The following is a 26,177-nucleotide window of genomic DNA, read 5'->3' as shown; positions in this document are numbered from 1 at the left end:
ACGGTTCACCGCCTGGGTGAAAGAGCTGTACAATGCTCCCAAGGCAAGTGTACGAACAAATACCATCAGCTCTATTTCCAGATGCATAGAGGAACAAGGCAGGGTGCCCGTTTGTCCCGCTGGTGTTTGCCCTGGCGATCAAACCACTAGTGATCACTCTTCGGGCAGCAAAGAATTGTAAAGGGATCCGGAGAGGAAACAGAGAGCATAATGTCTCGCTCTATGCAGATGACCTGCTCCTCTACATCTTGGACCCGTGAAGCAGCATGGAAGTAAGCATGGCGCTCTTGAAAGAGTTTGGATCCTTCACGGGCTACAAAAAAAACCTGAGCAAAAGCGAGATCTTCCCGGTGAACCCGGGGAGGGGTCGAGCATGGAGGGGCTGCCGTTTAAACAGACCTGACACAAATCCGCTACCTGGGGATCCAAATTGCTCAAGACTGGACAGGGATCCACAAGTGAAACCTGACCTACCTGATGGAGGAATTAAATAAGGACCTGCAAAGATGGAACACACTCCCATTCTCCCTGGCACGGAGGGTGCAAACGATCAAAATGAATGTACTGCCCAAGTTCCTCTTCCTGTTTAGATCCATCCCAATCGACATCCCCAAGGCCTTTTTCAATTCATCAGACAAACTGATTTTGGCATTTGTGAGGGGGCGGGAAAAACGTAAGGATCCCAAAGCGAGTACTGCAGAAAACGAGATCCAAGGGTGGCCTAGTCCTCCCAAACCTGCAATATTACCACTGGGCAGCGACAGCGGAGAGAATGAAGAAGTGGATAAAGCAGCCAGAAGCCGAGTGGGTGCTTATCGAGGAGGGCTGCTGCAGAGAGACCTCCCTCCAGGCCCCAGCCATGGTGCTCACCCATTCTCACCAAAAAATACTCAACGAGCCCAGTGGTGGTAGCAACACTGCAGTTGTGGAACCAACTGCAACTGCATTTCGGACAGACCAAAATGTCCGACAAAGCCCAATAACAGGCTAACAACGTTCAAAGAACTGACATAAAGATTCCAGTTGACGGAGGGCAATGAACTCGGGTATTTACAAATTAAACATTTTCTGTGAAGGGAAACAAGGACGTACCCGCGACCACCATGACAATCATTCCAAGGGCACCTGTTGGACACTGACATCTCAGGGAAAGGGTAGGGGCAGCACAGTGGCTCAGTGGTTAGCATTGCAGCCTCACAGTACCCAGTCCAGGTTCAATCCCCGCCCTGGGTCACTTTCTCCCCGTGTCACCATGGGTCTCGCCCCCACAACCCAAAGATGTGCAGCCTAGGTGAATTGGCCACGCTAAATTGCCCCTTAAATGGAAAAAAAATAATTGGATACTCTTAAAAAAAAAATTTACTTGGGGAACGGGAACTGTGGTGACATGAATGGGCGACTGCTAAGGGGGAGGGGAGGGGGGTCAACACCCAACTGTACGATGCGAGGGAGATGTGGGAGGAGGACTTGGGGTTTGAAATAGGGTGGGGCTCTGGAACAAATCACTGCACAGGGTCAACTCCACCTCCACCTGCGCAAGACTAAGCCTAATGCAGCCATAAGTGATACACAGAGCTCACTTAACCAGACCCCAAATGAGCAGGTTCTTCCTGGAGGTGGATTACAGATGCTATTGGTGCCAAGGTGGCCTAGCCAACCATGCCCACATGTTCTGGGCTTGTCCCAGACTTGCTGGGTTCTGGACAGCCTTCTTCGAGGCAATGTCGCAAGGCGGTAGGGATGAGGGTGGAGCCATGCTCAAGATTGGCAGTCTTCAGTGTATTAAAACAGCCAGATTTATTCATGGAGGGGCGAGCGATGCCCTAGCCTCCCTAATCACCCGCCGTAGAATGGGCTAGCGGTCAGCAGCATCACCCAAAGCTGCAGTTTGGCTGTCCGACCTGTCAGAATTTCTCCAAATAGAGAAAATTAAATTTGCCATCTGAGGGTCAGAAGTAGGCTTCCGCAAAACGTAGGAGCCATACACTCGGTTGTTCCAAGACTTGTTTGTAGCCAATAACTAGGTAGCCATGACACAGTAAGGGAAGATTTTGGTGGAGGGGGGTGGGGAAACATGCAACTCAACCAAGCCCAACAAGAGAAACATGAGATACAAGGGGGGAGGGGGAGGGGTGGGGGAGTGGAAGGCTGGTGCAACAATCTGAACCAAAGGGGGATGCAAAACAGACAGAAATTCTGATGGAGGCAAAACGCAGGGGACCACAATTGCCACTGCTAATACTGCATGGAGGAAAAATAAATGAAGCTGCAATGTATGTATGTATGTAAATAGGTGAAGCCGATATATGTCCAAATAGTATTAGTTTTACTTTTTATTTTGCTTTCTCTTTTTTGTTTCATCTCCTAATGTGTGTTCATATCTATATATCCACTTTGTAAACCAAAACTCAAGAAAACATTTTTACAAAAAAGAAGAGATTAACAGTATTCAAAACATTGCAGACTTGTCTGAGAAAAGGGAGGGGGGAAGCTGTAACAAGCAAGTTGAAACAGCCTTTGAAGATATACAGCCAAGGTTTCTGCATGGGTCTGACCTGGGTTAGAAATTTTCTGTAAAGCATTGTCAAGAGATCACTTTGTCAAAGAATATCTCTGTAAAGCAAATATTTGTCTGAACCACTGGAATTTGAGGTGGAGCCGGAGCTGCGATGGTTTATTTTCTTGTTGTTTAAGTGGGAATAAAGATAGCCATTAAGAGTATTACATTCACTGTATTGAGTAATAATAATAATATTTATTCTTGTCACAAGTAGGCTTACATTAACACTGTAATGAAGTTACTGTGAAAATCCCCGAGTCGCCACACTCCAGCGCCTGTTCGGGTACACTGAGGGAGAATTCAGAATGTCCAATTCACCTAATAACATGTCTTTCGGGACTTGTGGGAGGAAACCGGAGTACCCGGAGGAAACCCACAGATACGGGGAGAACGTGCAGACAGTGACCCAAGTCGGGTATCGAACCTGGGACCCTTGCGGCTGTGAAGTAACAGCGCTAACCACTGTGCTACCGTGCCGCCCATAAAGCGTCATTCCCTGACCGGGAATTGAACCCGGGCCGCGGAGATGAAAGCGTCGAATCCAAGCCACTGGACCACCAGGGAAACTCTGGTGGATGTGAGGATGGATGTTATTTTTAAAAATATTTTTGGGGAATATTATGTTGTTCTGTAAAGAAGACTGTATCTGTAAATTATTTAGTTAAGCTGGGGAACGGTTAATGGAGGCAACCTGCCTGAGAGAGTTGAGAGATAAAAGGGTGCCAAATGAATATATTTGTAAAATGTAGAGTGGATTTATAAGTAAATAGATTTATAATTAAAATCTATAAAGGAATGTTGCCAAGAAGGTGTTTATTTATGTATTCTGACCAAGTGGCATATTTTGGGGGGTGTTTTATAAGAGTGCTTCCACTATGTAACTTGTAATTCTGGCGTACCTAACTTATTTTTCTTCCTATTAATAAATATTTTATTTTTATCATTCCTCAGTGTTACCGGAATTCTGTATTTCTGCGATTTCAGCATACAAAATAAATGATTAGTAAAACAAGTTTCCTTCTAGGATCTGACTTGCTCAGCAAATAACATTTGCTGTGGTCTCCCAAAGTCCACCCACATCCGTTCTGTGGGAGATGGTAACAGGTAATTCCGGCAAACAGGGCTCTGGTGAAGCTGGAAGAGGTATTCACCCCTTCAGTTGATTTAACTGATTACAGAAACATGGATAAATACAAACGCATGGAGGTGCTATACAGAATAATAATAATAACAACCTTTATTAGCAATGAAGCTACTGTGAAAATCCCCGAGTCACCACACACACACCCCTGTTCAGGTACACTGAGGGAAAATTCAGAATGTCCAATTCACCTAACAAGCACGCCTTTCGGGACTTGTGGCAACAACTGGAGAGTTTGGCCCAAGACAGGATTCGATGTAAAGAATTTCTTTGTGGCCTACGCTCTGCCGAGGAGTTAAAAGGTTAAAAAGTAGAAGTGGTTGTAACAATAAACACTGCTGCCACTGTGAACTAGTGGTTGATGGAGGGCAATAATCATACAGTCGCCACACTATTCCTGCCTGAATCCATAGCTGATCACAATGCGAAACAGCTGGTACCTCTCAGGGGTGGAAATCAGTTGACATCCATAATTCAGCCCCACCTGAAAGTCTTCTTCCCTCCACAGCTGGGGATCAGCATTGAAGCTACAGCAGAATCTATAGCACATATGAAGCTGCAGAATCCTGTACAGCAATTTTCTCAGAGTTCATTTTTCCACATGAATTACCTCTCATTTCAGAAGACGGGGCTGCCTCGTCTCCTTAGACTCAGCAGATAGAATAGAACAGTACAGCACAGAACAGGCCCTTTGGCCCTCGATGTTGTGCCGAGCAATGATCACCCTACTCAAACCCACGTATCCACCTTGTACCCGCAACCCAACAACTCCCCCCCCCTTAACCTTACTATTAGGACACCGGGCAATTTAGCATGGCCAATCCACCTAACCCGCACATCTTTGGACTGTGGGAGGAAACCGGAGCACCCGGAGGAAACCCACGCACACACGGGGAGGACGTGCAGACTCCGCACAGACAGTGACCCAGCCGGGAATCGAACCTGGGACCCTGGAGCTGTGAAGCATTTATGCTAACCACCATGCTACCGTGCTGCCCCCCATGCTACCGTGCTGCCCCACTTCCCATAGTGAAGCAACCTCACACAGAGAGAACTGTTTTTTCCTTACCGTGGCTTACAGAACTAGGTGATCCTCCCAAAACATAATTGGGAAATCACTTCTTTTCCTGACAGTTGTTCTTCCCTTCATCTTCTAAGTTCATTGAAATCTCAGATCTTCCAAGCCTTTTCAGTCTTCAATATCACGGTGAATGATGTGGCTCCGACAGTCTTCCCTGGAGTTGTCGATCATTTCTCTTCGTAAGAACTTCCTCAATAGCTTCAAGGGCGCAACAAGTTCCTCAGAACCTGCTGAATTTTCTTACAGCCACAGTGGGTCAAAAGGTTGATGCTCTTCCATCTTCTCTCTTGGGTCTTTCATTGTAAAGTCTTCCTTGTCTTTCCAGTTCAGTCATTCTTCAACCTATAATTTATTTCCTGACAATGATGACAGCAATGCTGCTATGTTTCTGTCGTATTCTACAGATCTTATCCTAACAGATGCAGAAGAAGGCCTTCATATCTCCAAATTGTCTTCCCTAAGGGCCGAGAATACTGTGGGTGATTGAATTCCCCAGGCCAGCGGAAGAATTGGAGTTGAACATAATCTGTAGTTGTAAAAAGGTAGTTACAGAAATGCAATGGAAATAGTTAAAGACACAGTGTGAGAGCTCTGGTCTCCCCGCGGTGGCGTGAGGCGGCACACCTTTGGCTGGTGGCGAGATCCCTATATTTCCAGAGTTTCCCTTTTATAATGTGGATTTTCTTTTTGTTGTCTAAACATCTTAGCACAGTGTGTACTGTTAGTGGTGGCAACAGGATTGCATTCTGTTAGTTTAGTCCACTCACTAGTCAAACAAAATGTTCAGTATGAAGATTACACTGTTTAAAATGGTTAAATGCAGTACACAGAGCAGTCAAAATATCACAGTGGAGTTAGAGGTCATCTTGCTTAAACAATCATTCTGTTCACAGTCAGAAAATTAACATATCCCTTGTTAACAATTACATATGATTACAAATTAAATCTAGACAAGAGTGGTGTCTCGGCCGAGAGGGGGGGGGGGGAGGGGGCTGCCATTCCGTAGGGCAGGGACTCACTTTAGATACCTGGGGGTGCAGGTTGCTCAGGATTGGGGGGGGTGGGGAGGGAGTGGGCTCCATAGGTACAACATTTCTAGTTTGGTGGGGAGGAGCCGGCCTCCACATTGCTGGAGGAGGTGCTGATGGGGACTGGAGAAGAGAGTAGTGTCGCCGGTTTATGAGGCTATTTTAGAAGAGGAGAAGGCACCACTGAAGGGATGAAAGCAAAGTGGGAGGAAGAGTTGGGAGAGGGTATGGAGGAGGGGTTCTGATGTGAGGTGCTCCGGAGAGTGAACGCCTCCACCTCGTGCGTGAGGTTGGGGCTGATGCACCTGAAGGTGGTATATAGAGCACACCTCACAAGGGTGAGGATGAGCCGGCTCTTTGAGGGGGTAGAAGATGTGTGTGAAGGAGGAGGGGGGGGGGGGGGGGGGGGGGAGCCGCGAATCACGTTCAAGTTTGAACTGAGGGGAAGGATGGAGGGGTTCTACAGTTCATGGGTGTTATTTATTATGTACTTTCAAGAATAGGATAATATCGAACATTTGGTGGGGGAGGGGGGGGACTGTAACTGTTAATGGTGACTATGGGTGATTCCTGATTCCTTTTTGTTATTTGTTTATGTTAACATGCAGGCTGCTGTTTGGGGGTTTGATGGAAGAATGGGATTGTTGTTGATACGGGGATTGACATTATCATATTCGTTACTGCTTATTGTTGGTGGGTGTACATTTGTGAGAAAATGTGAAAAAGGAAGGGCTTAAAAATATTTTTTTGAAAAACAATTACATATGTAAGATTAAAATTGGGCAATATTGTATTAGGATGGTATGCACGTCATGTATTAATCACGATTGATAGAGATTGTTTGTAGATGCAGCATCAAAAATCATAGCGTTCCATGTCTACATGAGTTTCACACCCACAACCCAAAAAGATGTGCAGGGTAGGTGAATTGGCCATGTTAAATTGCCCCATAATTGGAAAGAAAAGAATTGGGTCCTTTAAACGTTTTTTAAAAAATAATGGAGTTGTTACTGCCATGTTATACCATTGTCCAGATCAGAACCAATTGCAGAATATTTTCCTACTCCTGTTCAGGTTAGAATGGTGCTCTCTTTTAAAAGGGACAGGGTGGATTTAAGTAGTGTGGGCTAACTTTAAATTGTAATTTAAATTGTACTAGCCTCTCACGACTCTCACGTGTGCAGCTGTTTAACAGTGTGCTTAGCACTGATGGCACATTGCAATCATTTATATTAACAACAGCACAGATTATGTGTGCTGCCTGCATCTGAAGCAATGGTTGGTGGGTAATCCGGTATGTCAATCTCTGTGCTCTTTTTGGACCTGTCCAGGTCGGCTTCTCTACTAAATACAATAAGTAACATATCTGAATTTCCTGACAAAAAGAGTCCAATAAGAGTGCCTCTTCACAGATATTTATTATTTTCAAATGTCTGATAGACTCAGGACCTGCTCAAAGGTTCTGTCATATATGATGTTGAAACAACAAAAAGAAAATCCATTTTATAAAAGGGGAAATTCTCGAAATATAGGGAAAGTTTGTCAGCATCTGAAAAAAGGAAAAGACGGGTTAACATTTTTGATGGAGAATTTTTGGCAGAACAGTTCAGTGAAGGACCTTCACCCGAAATGTTAAGCTGTCTTTTTCCAGATGCTGTTTTTTCCCCCCTATTTTCTGCCTTGATTTCTTACAGGAGCGGATGTCCTCTTCCTCAGATTCTTAATGAGAACTGCTTCCCTGTTTTCAAACACAACTGTGCAGAAGCAGCCTTGGAGTACTCATGTGCAATAAATTATCTGCATCACCAAATAACAAAAGCCTTATGATTCATTTTAGCGTTTCTGTGGTGAATCACAGTCCGTGTAATTCACACTGTTATTATATATGATGTACTGTGTCTGTGTAAGCTCGGTATATGAGCAGTTGCGCGGCTCTGCCCATAGGGGGAGATGAGGAGTTTGTACTGGGCTCCACCCTTGGCTCCGCCCATGGCTCCTCCCACTAACCGAAAATATAAAGCTTGGCAGTCGTGAGCCTGCCTGCCAGTTCATCTCGTCGCAGGCAGGCTCTGTTGTAAGACTATTAAAATCACTGTTCACTTCCAACCACGTGTCGTGTGAATTGATGGTCACATCAATTTAATAGTCTTAGGAAACAAGAAGAAATCGAAGAAACAACTATGGAATCAGCCCTCAAACCTGACCTGACTAGAACTCGACCCGCAGGCTGCAGAGGCAAGAGAAATCTTTCAGCACTGGCTCAGATGTTTCAAGGCCGACCTGGCTGAATCAAGTACTGCTGAAACTACAGAGGAGCAGAAACTCAGTCTACTGCACGCAAGGGTGAGCCACCATATATCTTCTCAACTCAATAGTACCAACTCGTATACGGTAAGGGGCCCAGAACCTAGAGGACACAGTTGAACTAGGGGCAGCAGGGTAGCATAGGGGCAGCAGGGTAGCATGGTGGTTAGCATAAATGCTTCACAGCTCCAGGGTCCCAGGTTCGATTCCCGGCTGGGTCACTGTCTGTGTGGAGTCTGCACGTCCTCCCCCTGTGTGCGTGGGTTTCCTCCGGGTGCTCCGGTTTCCTCCCACAGTCCAAAGATGTGCGGGTTAGGTGGATTGGCCATGCTAAATTGCCCGTAGTGTCCTAATAAAAAGTAAGGTTAAGGGGGGGGTTGGTGGGTTACGGGTATAGGGTGGATACGTGGGTTTGAGTAGGGTGATCATGGCTCGGCACAACATTGAGGGCCGAAGGGCCTGTTCTGTGCTGTACTGTTCTATGTTCTATATTTTTACGACCCGCCGCCAGCGCCCCGCGGAGTCGTTGGAAGAATTCCTGCGTGAGTTAAAGATTTTAGCTCGGGACTGTAATTACCAGGCTGTATCAGCCGAACAGCACACGGAACTTGCCGTTAGAGATGTGTATGTGGCAGGCCTCAGATCGAATTATGTGCGCCATCGGTTGCTAGAAAAAGGGGCCCAGAACCTAGAGGACGCAGTTGAACTAGCTACCACTATGGAGGTCTCATTCCGCAGCCTCACCTCGTTCCCCGCGGACCAAGCGACCCGATCCTGGGCCCCCGACCAGCGACTGCCCCAGGCCTGCGCCGCGCGGCCACCCAGCCATCACGCAGCCCCAGTGTGCCATTTTTGCGGACAGCCCCAGCACCCATGGCAGCACTGCCCGGCCCGTAACGCGACCTGCAGCAGCTGCGGTCGCAAAGGACACTATGCCCGGGTCTGCCTGGCAAAGCAGGCCTCCTCTCCTAACTCCCCCGCAGCCCTGAGCACTCGTTTCCAGAATCCACAGGCCCGCAGGCCCCGAAATGCTGTGGCCTGTACTCCGACTCCGCCCCCAAACAACACGTGCGACTCGGGGCCGCCATCTTGGCAACCTCCCTCCACGCGTCCGACCACGTGCGACTCATGGGGGCCGCCATCTTGGGCGCCATATTCCTCGCCGCCTGCCACGTGCGATCCACGGGGCGGCCATCTTCTTCCAACTCAGAAATTCATCTAGAAGAATACGAACTCAGAGGGCAGTCATCACGGGGCCACTCCAGCACAGCTGATCGAGCCGACGACTACCCGCAACTCAGCGCAGTGACACTGGACCAGTCGCGTCCAAAACACCTCCGAAATACAATGGTGACCGTTCAAATCAACGGATACAGGACACCGTGCCTCTTCGACTCCGGGAGCACCGAGAGCTTGGTACACCCAGAACTGGTAAGACGCTGTTAGCTCCCTATTTTTCCTGCACGGCAAACTACCTCCCTCGCTTCGGGCTCCCACTCTGTTCACCTCCAAGGGCGCACCGTCGCGATTCTAATGATCCAGGGCACCAGCTATGCAAACTTCCAGCTGTATGTGCTCCCTGAACTCTGCGCCCCACTCCTACTGGGACTCGATTTACAGTGCAACCTGAAAAGCCTCACACTCAGCTTCGGCGGGCCCTTGCCCCAACTCACTATTTGCAGCCTCACCTCACTTAAAATCGACCCCCCTCCACTCTTTGTAAATCTCACGCCGGACTGCAAACCCGTAGCCACTCGCAGCAGGCGATACAGCCTGCAGGATAGGGTATTTATCAGAACGGAGGTCCGAAGGCTGCTCAGTGAGGGGATCATAGAGGTCAGTAACAGTCCCTGGAGAGCTCAGGTGGTGGTCATCAAGACCGGGGAATAATTCCGAATGGTAGTGGACTATAGCCAGACCATTAATCGGTTCACGCTCCTTGACGCGTATCCCCTCCCCAGAATTGCAGACATGGTGAATCAGATCACCCATTATAAAGTCTTCTCCATGGTGGATCTGAAGTCTGCAAACCACCAATTCCCAATCTGAGGAAGACCGCCACTTCATGGCGCTTGAGGCCGACGGACGCCTCTTCCACTTCCTCCGGGTTCCCTTTGGTGTCACTAATGGGGTCTCGGTGTTCCAACGAGCAATGGACCGAATGGTGGACCAGTACGGGCTGCGGGCCACTTTTCCGTACCTGGATAACGTCACCATCTGTGGCCACGACCAGCAGGACCACAACGCTAACCTCTATCAATTTCTCCAGACGGCACAGAAGCTCAACCTCACGTAGAACACGGAGAAATGCGTTTTCCGCACGTCCAGGCTAGCCATCCTTGTCTATGTCGTGGAGTCCTGGGCCCCGACCCGGACCATATGCGCCCCCCTCTTAGAACTCCCTCTCCCTCATTGTCCCAGGGCCCTCAAAAGGTGCCTGGGATTTTTCTCTTATTATGCCCAGTGGGTCCCTCAGTATGCGGACAAAGCCCGCCCACTATTTAAGGCCGCACTCTTCTCTCTATCGGATGAGGCTCGTCAGGCCTTCACTCGTATCAAGGAGGACATCGCCAAAGCGGCCATGCGGGCGGTGGATGAATCCGTACCCTTTCAGGTAGAGAGCGATGCCTCAGAGGTCGCCCTCGCAGCCACACTAAACCAGGCAGAGAGACCAGTCGCCTTCTTCTCCCGAACCCTCTCTGCTTCGGAACTTCGACACTCCTCGGTCGAAAAGGAAGCACAGGCCATCGTGGAAGCTATACGACACTGGAGGCACTACCTCGCAGGTAGGAGGTTCACCCTCATCACCGACCAAAGATCGGTTGCCTTTATGTTCAACATCTCTCAAAGGGGCAAAATCAAAAATGATAAGATCCTATGGTGGAGGATCGAACTCTCCACCTACAAGTACGACATTATGTACCGTCCGGGGAAGCTCAACGAGCCCCCAGATGCCCTGTCCCGCGGTACGTGCGCCAGCGCGCAAGACGACCGCCTGAAAGCTATCCACAATGACCTCTGCCACCCAGGGGTCACCCGGCTCGCCCACTACGTCAAAGCCCGAAATCTGCCTTTCTCCACTGAGGAGGTAAAAGCCATCACCAGGGACTGGCCGATCTGTGCGGAGTGCAAACCGCACTTCTATAGACCAGGCAGGGCCCACCTGGTCAAGGCCTCCCGGCCCTTTGAACGCCTCGCTATCGATTTCAAAGGGCCACTCCCCTCGACCAATAGGAATGTGTACTTCCTGAACGTCATCGACGAGTTCTCTCGCTTTCCCTTTGCTATCCCGTGCCCCGATATGACCTCCCACACAGTCATTAGGGCCCTGCACAGCATCTTCACCCTGTTTGGTTTACCCAGCTATGTACACAGCGACAGGGGTTCGTCTGCGTCAGTACCTGCTCGACAAGGGCATTGCCTCGAGCAGGACTACCAGCTACAACACCAGGGGGAACGGGCAGGTGGAGAAGGAGAACGCGATGGTCTGGAAGACCGTCCTACTCACCCTCCGGTCCAGGAAGCTCCCGACCTCCCATTGGCAGGAAGTCCTCCCCGACACGCTCCATGCTATTAGGTCCCTCCTATGTACGGCCACCAACCAGACCCCTCACGAGCGGCTATTTGTTTTTTCCAGGGGCACTACCACGGGGGTTTTGCTCCCAGCATGGTTGAAGACATCGGGCCCGGTTCTCCTCCGGACGCACGCCCGGACTCACAAAACTGACCCACTCGTAGAGAGAGTGCTCCTGCTCCATTCAAACCCACACTACGCATTTATAGAGTACCCTGACGGCCGTCAGGACATTGTTTCCCTCCGGGATCTGGCGCCTGCAGGAGCCAACTCCGACACTACCTCCACTGAGATACCCCTCGCACTATACCCCTCCCAACCCTCTGCACCCGGCAACCCCACACCTGCAGTTTCGCTGCCCGTGCTCCGCGCCCCCACGCCCTTGGGTTTCCGGCGCTCCACGTCACCAGTCGAACCAGTCGGAAACGAAGCTCTGACCGAATCACCCCCGGAGTCCGCCATGGTCCCCTCGCCGACCGCCACCGCCCAGCCACCGGAAGAGGCTTCAACCCCGGTGCTTCGTCAATCCCAGAGGACGACTCGGCCGCCGGATCGACTTAATTTGTGATTTATAACCTGTAAATTGTAACTTGTAACTCGTAATTTGGATTTTGGAGACACATCACCCCCGCTGGTCTCAATTTTTTTACAGGGGGTGAATGTGGTGAATCACAGTCCGTGTAATTCACACTGTGATGCACTGTGTCTATGTAAGCTCGGTATACGAGCAGTTGCGTGGCTCTGCCCATAGGGGAGATGAGGAGTTTGTACTGGGCTCCACCCTTGGCTCCGCCCATGGCTCCTCCCACTAACCGGAAGTATAAAGCTTGGCAGTCGTGAGCCTGCCTGCCAGTTCATCTCGTCGCAGGCAGGCTCTATTGCAAGTCTATTAAAACCACTGTTCACTTCCAACCACGTGTCGTGTGAATTGATGGTCACATCAGTTTCCTTTCTCTTAGAACCGTAAAATGGATTAATAGATTATTATTGTGCATTAAAGCAATAAATTACAAACCCACACATCTACAAAACATTGTTTTTTGGATTTCTTATCAATGTGAAAGTTTGGGTGTTCTGCATCAACAGTCACAGCAGACACAGCTTCTTAAAAGCATTTGGGCACATCAGATGGCAGAAACATAAAATCAGAAATTACAGTGCAGAAGGAGGCCATTCAGCGCATCGAGTCAGCACCAGCTCTTGGAAAGAGCACCCTACTTCAGCCCATACCTCCACCCTATCCCCGTAACCCCACCTAACGTTTTTGGACATTAAGGGTAATTTATCATGGCCAATCCACCTAACCTGCACATCTTTGGACCTATAGATTGCAAATGCACCTTCAAATAAGGAAATGTCAGGGCAGCACGGTGGCGCAGTGGGTTAGCCCTACTGCCTCACGGCGCCGAGGTCCCTGGTTCGATCCCGGCTCTGGGTCACTGTCCGTGTGGAGTTTGCACATTCTCCCCATGTTTGCGTGGGTTTTGCCCCCACAACCCAAAAGATGTGCAGACTAGATGGATTGGCCACGCTAAAATTGCCCATTAATTGGAAAAAAATAATTGGGTACTCTAAAAAATTTTTTTAAAAATAAGCAAATGTCATTCTTTGCAGTTACAGCACTTGCAGTACTACTTTAATGAGCCCAAGATTATTTGAAGGCTTTAATTGGGATCCTATGTAAAATTGAAATGCTGATATAAATGGACAGAGATTGTGCAATGCCTTCAGTTTTCCAAGATTTTGTGTAGCCTTACCATCTCTTGGCATGGTGGCACAGTGGTTAGCACTGCTGCCTCACAGCGCCAGGGACCTGAGTTCAATTCCGGCCTTGGGTCACTGTGTGGAGTTTGTGCGTTCTCTTCATGACTGTGTGGGTTTCCTCCAGGTGCCCTGTTTCTTCTCAGTCCCAAGCTGTGCAGGATAAGTGGATTGGCTGCGCTGAATTGCCCCTTAGTGTCTCGGGATGTGCAGGTTAGGTTACGGGGATAGGGGAGACTGAGCATGGGTAGGGTGCTCATTCGAAGGGTTGGTGCAAACTCGATTGGCTAAATGGCCTCCTTCTGCACTGTAGGGATTCTATGATTCTTAGAAGGATTGTTGGAGCCTCCTGATTAACATCTTATGTTAATGGATCCAGAAAAAATGCTTCTTCTGGTCCCAAAATAATTTTACTGACTCCTTCCAGCACTTTTCTAGCCATGCCACGGGATCCTTTGCCCTCACCCCACCAGTTCCACCCAACTCTTAAGTGAGAAGAGGCTGATTTCCTACTCTCAGACTGGTTTCACACTTGCAGCTCTGCAGCATTAAAATCAAGCTGAAAACTGAATTTGAGTAACTGCTTTTGGCAGACTAAAGTTCTGGTCTATACAGTTGGATCAATTGATGTTGTTCATGATTTTAATCTCATCTGAGTTAGCTTAAAAGATGTTAAAGTGTTTTCAAAAAACAGGCCAAACAAATCCAGTATTGGGAGTCTAATAATGAGGGTACAGGGCTAACTTTTCTTGCCCCAATGCAGCGATCACTGATAAAATTGAATTCAGCTATGCTCTATGGAGATTTGCATATTTTATAATGGTTATAATTTTGGTCTGTGCCCCAGACTATGTGGAAGTTGTTCGGAAAACAAAGGTAGTTTTATGGGATTTATTGTATTGATAAACATTAGAAATAAGATATAGATTTTTTGGGGCGCAATTTAGCGTGGACAATCCACCTACCCTGCACACCTTTCGGTTTTGGGGGTGAGTCCCATGAAGACAATGCAAACTCCATATGAACAGTGACCTGGGGCCTGGATTGAACCCGGGTCCTCGGCGCTGTGAGGCAGCAGTGCTAACCATTGCACCCTGTGCTGCCCACAAAATAAGATATGGTTTTAAGTGTGTTTAGTTTAACATTTCTGTGCCTGGAAAGATAAAACTTATAGTTAGATTCATGCTGGACAAAGGTGTTTGTATGTGTGGGGATTGGTATAAATTCCAACTGTGATTCTATTGTGCTTAGAGAGGGCTATGGTGTGAAGAGTAAATGTACCAGCAGTGGTTGCTTAAGAACTGGGGCTTTGGTAGAGAAGTTTTTACCTTTTAGTTTAGTTAATTTGATTACAGTTGAAGATAGGTAGAAGCAGGTGGTTTTGGAAGGCTGAAGAGGATGTTTCTTTCTGCCTTGCAAGAAGAAAATACATACTATGGAGTAAAGGTTAAGAAAACCAATGCCGGCGACCTAAAGTTCAGCTAAATTGCCCTTAATTGGAAATAAAATAATTGGGTACTCAAATTTTTATTTTTTTTTAAATTTTCCACTAGGTGATATATGCAAATATAGTTTAGCCATTGTAAGCTACCTAACTCCCCAACAATGGTCATTTTTAAAAGCATAAAATTAATTCTGATTAGTTTCGAATAAATATAATGACTCGATTCTTGATCTTGAACATTGTTTTTGGAAACTTGCCAAGATATCAAAGTGATGGAGATGCTCTCAACTTTAAGAAAGAATGAAGTCAACTATGAAAGTTGAGCACAGAAGTCGAACAAACAAGAGGAAGAGGTTTAGAAAAGTTCCAAGAATGTTGCAATAATCACCAGCAAAGAATGACAACATGAATTCAGAAAATGATGGCTCCCCTTCTTGACTTTTGAAAATGATTATGCTGGGCTATACCTTGAATTCCATAGTTCTGCATGAAAGACTACAATTTAACATGAAAATGGTTGAGATTCATGGATACGGTATTACTTCAAGGCGAGGAAACAGCAGGTACTATTATGAGGAGTGCTGTCTGCATGCAAGACAAGGAAATTGAGGTGCTCTGGGAAGTGTTGTTGGGCTTAAATGTTAAATGCAATCTGGCCAAATTTAGTGAAAATAACAGACTGGTCAGTTGAATCTGACGAAGTAACTCAGACCTACAAAATGGATATGTTGAAAGGTGAAAGTGAAGTAAATTAAGGTGAATTAAAACATTCCACATAAAGAGAATAAATGAGCCCAAATACTCCACAATGATGCTGAAGTCAGTAACAATGAAGATGAAAAAAATGCTGGAGTTCCAGATCTTCCAACATGGAACAGGGTCAGCTTTCCTGTCTTCCCGGTACCTGGGACACCAGGCAGACAGAATGCACCCAAAGGCCAGCAGTAACTTGAACCTGTCTGTATACCTTGGTTTAGCTCCTTAACCTATCCCGATGTGTCCCTGATGCATGCCTATATAAAGTCATTGCTCTTTGCAGCACAAGGAGTAGGATTGAGACTTTCTGGTTGCTCCCCAAAATTCTGTCCTTAAAAGAAAAAAAAGAGACTTACCTTGAATCCTCTGTCATTTACATATGTCCTGCTCTGATGCTTTGACAATGAGGCTTACTTCTGTGCATCTGGCAAAATGGAAATCCATTTGTAGAAATCCTTATGATGAGGCGTAATTTGAATCCCACAAAACATTTGCAGTAAGTGTAAGTGTATAAGATATATTTTTTTTAAAGCCCCAGAGAGCTTGGAATTTGCAGTTTCTGTTGGACTTGAAGAATTAAGTCAACCTAACATTTTCTGTATTGAATTTCTTGCTTTTCCAGATACACATAGTTAGCTACTGAAAATACACTGGAACACAACTAGCCTTTCTGCTGCCTCAGCTCAATAATGTCTTATCTTATAAGGACAGCATTTATTACTAGTGCTTTCACAGAACCTGTGGGTGAACAGAGGAAAGAGAAAATGAGCTTATCCAGTGCAGAGGATTTACAGGCAAACATTAACTAAGTGACATTGGCAGAGTAGAGTATGCATTAGCTTAATCTCAGAAGAGATATGCTAACTGACATCCATCATTTGTTAAATACTGACCTAGAATCACCTCTATTAATCATCATCCCTTTTCTATAGCTGTAAAAATAACTGCAGCTATGAATCTCCACAGTGCTGGTACCAAGGCACATTTACACCAACACAAGAAAAAAACGGTGGTGAGCAGAACTGTGTCTTAAATTTGATTACAATGATTGCTCGAGCTCAGCAAAATTTACAGAAATTATACTTCAAGTAACATAGAAAATAGAAGCAAGGGAAGGATATTTGGCTCATCGAACCAGCTCCACCACCAAACTCTCTTATTTGACACCTTTGACGCCTTTAGTGTCTAAAAATCTATCTAATTCTTGCAGCTGTAGTTATTCCTGTAGCTGCAGATTATTTTCACACCTTTAGAAAAAAGACTGATTAATAGAGGTGATTCTAGGTCAGTAAGAATAGGCAAATCATAGGTTTCCCCTTAGTTGAGCACAGCCGCACAGTTAGAGGGAACATTGTTTATATGTCCTCAAGGGATGATAACATTAAGCTGCAGAAATTGGTAGAGGGAATTATTAGGGTGGATCTAGAGAAACCTTTTCCGCTAGTGTAGGAATTCACACCCAGATGGCATAATCAAAATCAAGAAACATTTTATCATATAAGGGGTAGACGAAATCTGGAACTCTTTCATCAGAAGGGCTATGGATATTAGGTTAATTGGCATTTTCAGTTTTTTTAAAATAAATTAATTTTTTCCAATTAAGGGGCAATTTAGCGTGTCCAATCCACCCACTCTGCACATCTTTGGGTTGTGGGGACGAAACCTACACAGACACGGGAAAAATGTGCAAACTCCACACCGACACTGACCCAGAGCCGGATCGAACCTGGGACCTCGGCGCCATGAGGCAGCAGTGCTAACCCACTACGCCACCGTGCTGCCCTTAATTGACATTTTCAACACTGATATTTATAGTTTACAACTGTAATAAGCAGTTGTGTTCAAAGATATTAAGGAATGTGGAACAAGAGCAGTTAAATGGGAATAGGATAAAGAACAACTGTTATCTAACTGAATGACAAAAAGGTTTGAAGGCATTACTGCTGTTTGTGTCAGTCTGATATAACATCTGGCTTTCCATAGTTATGTGGCTATGCCATAGGCTGTTTCTCTGGAGGCAGGCATCGCAAGTTCAAGAAAGAGTTGTGATGATAAAGCACTGAAGAAGCACAGTTGTTTTTAAACTTGAAACATGGGTGTCAGGAATGGAGATCAATCAGATTTTTGAATCCTGGAAATATAGCAGAGAAGACACCGCACCGAAAGGTACACACAAATGTTTTCATCTGCAAAACAACTACTGAAATGCAAACACAAATTAAGTTCATTATGTTGCATATGCACCAGTGTCTATCTGACACTTCAATTAACCCCCACCATCTGGCCTGGGCTTACGAAATCCTACCAACTGTCCTGGCTTGAGACAATGACAATTCACAACTCTTTAACCTGTGATTATCCCTCTCTCCAGTCGCACCATCTGGACCTGTAAAGTCTTAATTACCTGTAAAGACTTGCATTCAAAGTATCATCTTGATCATTGGCTTTCTCTTTATATGCTGTGTTTGTGTAACACTCTTCACTCAACTAAAGGAGCCGAGCTCCAAAAGCCAGTGATTCCAAATAAATTTGTTGGATTTTAACCTGATGTTGTAAGACTTCTTACTGTGACACTTCTTGTTTGTTTGATACTATTCTTCTGAGGTCCTCATTGTTAATAGTCAGATATAATTTATCGCTTTTGAATTTACTGAACTAAACCTATTGTATAGTGTTTAGTTCTTCATCAGACTCGCCTGGTGGAATTTCTCCAGCAACCATCTGTATAGGCTTGTTTTGTTAGCAAAGCTCTTCCTTCACCGCAATCGGCCAGTCAGGAAGAAGGGATCTCACCAGCTGCACTGAATACAGAACTTCCATCAATCCCAGGGGTCCACATGTCCCCAACAGCCACAACGGAACAACATAGTTACCATGACAACAAGTGCCACAGGTACAACATACTCCGGACAAGGAATGATGAACAGTCAATGAGCATGTGTATCATTAAGAGAGCTACACCACTTAAAGACAACATATACATTGCAGGGGTAGAGACTGATTAGTAGAACAAACAGTTGTTAAAGCATGAAAACAGTGGATGTATTGGGGTAACTTGAGTAACGCACAGTCACACATGATCATGCATACAAAGGTGGCTTCTGTTCGCTTAGAAAAGAAGGATGTTTGAACCTTTTGTTTGATATCAAAAGAGGGGTGTTTGGGCTTGGAACTTTAATTAGTCTGATGTCACGTCCAGCTTTCTGTAGTCATGTGACTATGCCATGAAGCTGTCTCTGAAACAGATAGCTTCGGGCGGTTACAATGATCAAGCACTGAAGAAGCACAGCCATCCTTTAACTTGAAACAACTTATGTTCCTGTGTTCCTTCCTGTGTATACTGTATGCTATGCAATCCAACAATTTACAGAAACACCTTATGTTTCATGTTTATTTTATTTTGAATGATTTTTATTCAAATTTTCCAACAACAAATTTTCTCCAAACAATAAGATAAACAAAACAGAAAAAAAAGCCCCTCCCCCCCCATACAAAGCAATAAATTAACAACACAAAGAGAAAGAAAAACAAAAAAGTGACAAACCCATAGTTACAAAACAAACCCCCTAAACAGACTGGAAGCCCCCCCCCCCCCCCCCCCCGGGTTGCTGCTGAAGTTGACCACCCTCTAAAACTCCGCCAGGAAATCAAGAAAAGGCTGCCACCGCCAAAAAAACCCTTGCACCAACCCACTCAGGGCAAACTTGACCCTCTCCAGTTTAATGAACGCAGCCATGTCGTTGATCCAGGATTCCGGGCTCGGGGAGTTCGCGTCACTGTGACAAGATCCTGCGCCGGGCTACTAGGGACGCAAAGGCCAGAATACTAGCCTCTCTTGCCTCCTGCACTCCCGGCTCTGATGCCACCCCAAAAATAGCGAGCCCCCAGCCCGGTTCCACCCTGGAGCCAACCACCCTGGACAGGATCACTGCCACCCCCTTCTAGAAACCCTCCAAAGCCGGACATGCCCAAAACATATGGGTGTGGTTTGCTGGGCTTCCCAGACACCTCCCACACCTGTCCTCACCTCCAAAGAATCGGCTCAACCTGGTCCCAGTCATATGCGCCCTATGCAGCACCTTCAGCTGAATTAAGCTGAGCCGAGCACAAGGACAAATTCACCCTCCCCAGGGCGAATGCTCACGTCCCCTCGTCGATCTCCTCCCCAGCTCCTCCTCCCACTTCACTTTTCGCTCCTCCACCAAGGCCTCCTTCCCCTCCTGCATCACCTGATAAATTGCCGAGATCCAACCCTCACCGACCCACGTCCCCGAGAGCACCCTATCCTGCACCCCCCTAGGCGGCAGTAGCGGAAACTCCGCCGCCTGCCGCCTAACAAACGCCCTAACCTGCATATACCTGAAAGTATTCCTGGGGGGAAGACCCCACTTCCCCTCCAACTCTTCTAAAGTCGCAAACTTCCCGTCGAGGAAGAGGTCCCCCATCCCCCTGATGCCTGCCCTATGCCAACTCAAAAAACCACCATCTATTCTCCCTGGTGCAAACCGATGGTTGCCCCGTAACGGGGTCCAGGTTGAGGCCTTCACTTCCCCCCTATGCCGCCTCCACTGGCCCCAGATTTTGAGGGAAGCCACCACTACTGGACTCGTAGAACACCTTGCCAGTGGGAGCGGGGCTGTCACCAGTGCCTCCAAAGTCGTGCCCACAGAGGACGCCGCCTCCATCCACTTCTATGCAGCACCCTCCTCCTCCATCACCCACCTACGGATCATTGCCACATTTGCAGCCCAGTAGTACCCACACAGGTTGGGCAACGCCAAATCACCTACCTTCCTGCCTCGCTCCACGAATACCCTCCTCACTCTCGGGGTCTTCCGTGCCCACATGAACCCCAGAATACTCTTATTCACCCTCCTAAAAAAAGCCTTCGGTATCAAGATGGGGAGACACTGGAAGAGAAACAAAAACCTTGGGAGCATCGTTATCTTAACCGACTGGACCCTGCCCGCCAAGAAGAGTGGCAGCGCATCCCACCTCCTGAACTCCTCCGCCATCTGTTCCACCAGCCGCAAAAATTTTAGCCTATGAAGGGCCCCCAGCTCCTGGCTTTCTGGACACCCAGATATCTAAAGCTCCTCTCCACCCTCTTCAACGGGAGCTCTCCTATCTCCCTCTCCTAGTCCCCCAAGTGCAGCACAAACAGCTCACTCTTTCCCACATTGAGCTTATAGCCCGGAAAATCCCCAAACTCTCCAAGTATCCTCAACACCTCAGGCATCCCCCCCGCCGGATCCGCAAATGTACAACAGTAAATCATCCGCGTACAACGACAGCCGGTGCTCCCCCCTCCCCCCCTCCCGCACAATCCCCCTCCAGCTCCTTGAATCTCTCAACGCCATGGCCAGGGGCTCAATCGCTAACACGAAGAGCAGGGGATACAAGGGGCACCCCTGCCTCGTCTCCCGGGACAACCAAAAGTCCTCCGACCTCCTCCCGTTTGTCACCACACTCGCTACCAGAGCACTATACAGCAGCTTCACCCACCTAATGAATCCCTCACCAAACCCAAATCTCCTCAACACCTCCCACAGGTAGCTCTATTCCACCCTATCGAAGGCCTTCGCCGCCTCCATCGATGCTACTATTTCCGCCTCCCCATCCGCCGCCGACATCATTATAACATTGAATAGCCGCCGCACATTGACATTTAGCTGCCTCCCCTTAACAAACCCCATCTGGTCCTCATGGATAACCAACGGGACCATATCTTCCACCCTCCTGGACAGTATCTTAGCCAACAATGCGTCCACGTTGAGGAGCGAGATCGGCCTGTAAGACCCACACTGGAGGGAGTCCTTATCCCGCTTCAGAATCAGTGAAATTATTGCCCTGGACATCATCGGGGGCAAAGCCCCCCCCCCCCCCCCCCCCCCCCCTCCCTCACCTCATTCAGGGTCCTCACTAACAGCGGGCCCAGCAGGTCTGAGAACTTATTATAAAACTCCACCGGAAACCCATCAGGTCCCGGTGCTTTCCCTGTCTGCATGCTCCCCAGCGCCTCAATCATCTCCTCCAACTCGATTGGGATCCCCAGCCCCTCAACCCGCTCCTCCTCCACTCTTGGGAACTCCAGCTTGTCCAGAAAGCGGTCCATCCCGCCCCCCTCCCTAGGGGGCACCGACCGGTACAGCTCCTCGTAGAAGGACCTGAACACCCCATTAATGTCCCTAGCACCCTGTGTGGTGAAATATAAACCTCAGTAATTCACACTGGATTGTACCACATGTATTGAGCCTGTACCGGATTGTGTGTAATCGCGCGGCCCTGCCCATAGGGGGAGATGAGGGGTTTGTACTGGGCTCCACCCTTGGCTCCGCCCATGGCTCCTCCCCCAACCGGAAGTATGAAGATCAGTGGTGAGTCTGCTGCCAGTTCATCTCGAGTTCATCCCGTCACAGGCAGGCTCTGTTGTAAAACGATTAAAGCCACTGTTCACTTCTAACCACGTGTCGCGTGAATTGATGGTCTCATCAATTTAATCGTCTTAAGAAACAGTAAATAACGACTATGGAATCAGCCCTCAAACCTGACCAACTGGAACTCGACCCACAGGATGCAGAGGCGAAAGAAATCTTTTCACACTGGCTCAGATGTTTCAAGGCCTACCTGGCTGAAGTAAGCACTACAGAAACTACGGAGGAGCAGAAACTCAGCCTACTGCACGCAAGGGTGAGCCATCGTATCTCTACTCAACGTAATTGTACCAACTCATATACTGAGGCCCTGGCCCTGCTCGACAGAATGTATGTGAGGCCCGTCAATGAGGTCTCCGTGCGCCACGTTTTTACGACTCGCCGCCAGCGCCCAACAGAATCGCTAGAAGAATTCCTGCGCGATTTAAAAGCCTTATCCCGGGACTGTAATCATCAAGCTGTAACTGCTACCGAACACAGGGAACTCGCTGTCCGAGATGTATTTGTTGCAGGCCTCAGGTCCAACTACGTGCACCGGCGGTTGCTTGAGAAGGGAGCCCAAAACTTAGAAGACACTGTAGAACTCGCCACTACTATGGAGGTCTTGTTCCGCAGCCTCACCTCGTTCCCTGAGGACCCTGCGACCCCGTCATGGGCCCCCGACCAGCGACTGCCCCAGGCCTGCGCCACGCGGCCACCCAGCCACGATACTGCACCAACATGCCACTTTTGTGGACAACCCCAGCACCCGCAGCAGCATTGCCCGGCCCGCAACGCGACCTGCAGAAGCTGCGGTCGCAAAGGACACTATGCCCGGGTATGCCTGGCGAAGAAAACACCTGCCCCAAACTCTCTCGCAGCCCAGAGTCCACTTGCTCCCCGAACTCGCAGGGCCGCAGGCCCCATAACGCTGCGGCTTGTACTCCGACTCCGACCCCAACCGTCACGTGCGACCCATGGGGGCCACCATCTTGGACGCCATCTTCCTCGCCGCCCGCCGCGTGCGATCCACGGGGGTGGCCATCTTGGGCTCCATCCTCTCCAAACTCAGAAACTCAAATCGAAGACTGCGAACTCAGCGGGCATTCATCACGGGGCCACTCCAGCACAGCTGATCGAGCCGCCAACTACCCGCAACTCAGCATGGTCACATTGGACCAGTCATGTCCAAAACAGCTCCGCAACTCGATGATGACCGTTAAAATGAACGGGTACAGTACACCGTGCCTCTTCGACTCCGGGAGCACCGAGAGCTTCATACACCCGGATCTGGTAAGACGCTGTTCGCTCCCTGTTTTTCCTGCACGGCAAACTATCTCCCTCGCTTCAGGCTCCCACTCTGTTCACCTCCAAGGGCGCACCGTCGCGACTCTAACGATCCAAGGCGCTAGCTACTCAAATTTTCAGCTATACGTCCTGCCCAAACTCTGCGCCACACTCTTACTGGGGCTCGAATTCCAGTGTAATCTCAAAAGTCTCACACTCAGCTTTGGCAGACCCCTACCCCCACTCACTATCTGCAATCTAGCGATGCTAAGAATCTCCCCCCCTCCATTTTTTGCCAATCTCACTCCGGACTGTAAACTCGTAGCCACTCGCAGCAGGCAGTACAGCCTGCAGGACAGGGTGTTTATCAGAAACGAGATCCCGATGCTCCTACGTGAGGGGATCATAGAGGCCAGTAATAGCCCCTGGAGAGATCAGGTGGTGGTCGTCAAGACCGGGGAAAAATCCCGAATGGTAGTGGACGATAGTCAGACCATTAATCGGTTCACGCTCCTCGATGCGTACCCCCTCCCCAGGATTGCAGACATGGTGAATCAGATCGCTCAGTATCGTATTTTCTCCACGGTGGATCTGAAGTCTGCATACCACCAGCTCCCAATCCGCCCGGAGGACCGCCACTACACGGCGTTCGAGGCCGATGGCCGCCTCTTCCATTTCCTCCAGGTTCCCTTCGGCGTCGCTAACGGGGTTTCGGTGTTCCAACGAGCAATGGACCGAATGGTGGACCAGTACGGGCTGCGGGCCACGTTTCTGTACTTGGATAACGTCACCATCTGCGGCTATGACCACGATGCCAACCACCATCGATATCTCCAGACGGCCCAGAAACTCAACCTCACTTACAACAAGGAGAAATGCGTTTTCTGCACGACCAGGCTAGCCATCCTCGGCTATGTCGTGGAAAACGGAGTCTGGGACCCGACCCAGACCATATGCGCCCCCTCTTAGAACTCCCTCTCCCTCATTGCCCCAGGGCCCTCAAAAGGTGCCTGGGATTCTTCTCGTACTATGCCCAGTGGGTCCCTCAAAATGCGGACAAAGCCCGCCCACTATTTAAGGCCACACTCTTCCCTCTATTGGATGAGGCTCGTCAGGCCTTCATTCAGATCAAGGAGGACATCGCCAAAGCGGCCATGCGGGCGGTGGATGAATCCATCCCTTTTCAGGTAGAGAGCGGTGCCTCAGAGGTCGCTCTCGCAGCCACACTGAATCAGGCAGGGAGACCAGTCTCATTCTTCTCCCGAACCCTCTCCGCTTCGGAACTTCGACACGCCTCGGTCGAAAAGGAAGCACAAGCCATTGTGGAGGCTATACGTCACTGGAGGCACTACCTCGCATGTAGGAGGTTCACCCTCATCACCGACCAAAGATCGGTTGCCTTCATGTTTGACAACTCTCAAAGGGGCAAAATTAAAAATGATAAAATCCTGAGGTGGAGGATCGAACTCTCCACCTACAAATACGATATTATGTATCGACCGGGGAAGCTCAACGAGCCCCCAGATGCCCTGTCCCGTGGTACGTGCGCCAGTGTGCAAAGCGACTGCCTGAAAGCCATCCACAATGACCTCTGCCACCCGGAGGTCACCCGGCTCGCCCACTACGTCAAAGCCCGAAATCTGCCTTTCTCCACTGAGGAGGTAAAAGCCATCACCAGGGATTGCCCGATCTGTGCGGAGTGCAAACCGCACTTCTATAGACCAGACAGGGCCGACCTGGTCAAGGCTTCTCGGCCCTTTGAATCCCTCGCTATAGATTTCAAAGGGCCACTCCCCTCGACTAATCGGAATGTGTACTTCCTGAATGTCATCGACGAGTTCTCCCGCTTCCCCTTTGCTATCCCGTGCCCCGATATGACCTCCCACACAGTCATTAGGGCCCTGCATAGCATCTTCACCCTGTTTGGTTTCCCCAGCTACGTACACAGCGACAGGGGTTCGTCCTTCATGAGCGATGAGCTGCGTCAGTACCTGCTCGACAAGGGCATCGCATCGAGCAGGACTACCAGCTATACCCCCAGGGGGAACGGGCAGCTGGCGAGGGAGAATCCAACGGGCTGGAAGACCGTCCTACTGACCCTCCGGTCCAGGAAGCTCCCGACCTCCCATTGGCAGGAGGTCCTCCCCAACGCGCTCCATGCTATTAGGTCCCTCCAATGTACGGCTACCAACCAGGCCCCTCACGAGCGGCTCTTTGTTTTTCCCAGGGGCACTACCACGGGGGCTTTGCTCCCAGCATGGTTGAAGACACTAGGCCCAGTACTCCTCCGGAAGCACGTCAGGGCGCACAAAACTGACCCACTCGTAGAAAAAGAGTGCTCCTACTCCACTCAAACCCCCAATATGCCTTCATAGAGCACCCTGACGGCCGTCAGGACATTGTATCCCTCCGGGACCTAGCGCCTGCAGGATCTAATCCCACCACTACCACCGCCGAGGTACCCCTCACACTACACCCCACCCAACTCACCACGCCCCCGCACCCACCAGTTCGCTACCCATGTTCCACGCACCCGCGCCCACAAGCTTCCAGTGCTCCCCGTCACCAGTCGAACCAGTCGAGTAGGAAGCTCGGACAATCACCCCTCTAGTCCGCCATCGTACCCCAACCAACCGTTATCGTCCAGCCACCAGAAGGGGCTGCACTCCGGTGCTCCGCCGATCACAAAGGACAACTCGGCCACCGGACAGACTCAATTTGTAGACCCATCACCCCCGCCGGACTTGATTTTTTTCACAGGGGGTGAATGTGGTGAATTATAAACCTCAGTGATTCACACTGTATTGTACCACATGTATTGAGCCTGT

General features: G+C 48.9%; 1 protein-coding gene across 2 annotated transcripts in view; it reads right to left on the bottom strand.

The window, feature by feature from the left end:
- The window catches only part of gramd4a (GRAM domain containing 4a), a 233,247-nt gene extending 216,844 nt beyond the window's left edge, over positions 1–16,403 (bottom strand). For both annotated transcript variants that reach the window (XM_038811399.1, XM_038811396.1), the window contains exon 1: positions 16,006–16,403. Coding sequence is in view for 1 of the 2 variants with exons in the window: in XM_038811396.1 (XP_038667324.1) it covers positions 16,006–16,022 (17 nt within the window). In the remaining variant the exon portion in view is untranslated. The remainder of the gene's footprint in view (positions 1–16,005) is intronic.
- Positions 16,404–26,177: the final 9,774 nt, after the last annotated feature.

This window comes from Scyliorhinus canicula, chromosome 11 (genome assembly GCF_902713615.1).
Source record: "Scyliorhinus canicula chromosome 11, sScyCan1.1, whole genome shotgun sequence".
NCBI classification, from domain to species: Eukaryota; Metazoa; Chordata; class Chondrichthyes; order Carcharhiniformes; family Scyliorhinidae; genus Scyliorhinus; species Scyliorhinus canicula.
This window is presented reverse-complemented; position numbering and strand designations above follow the sequence as displayed.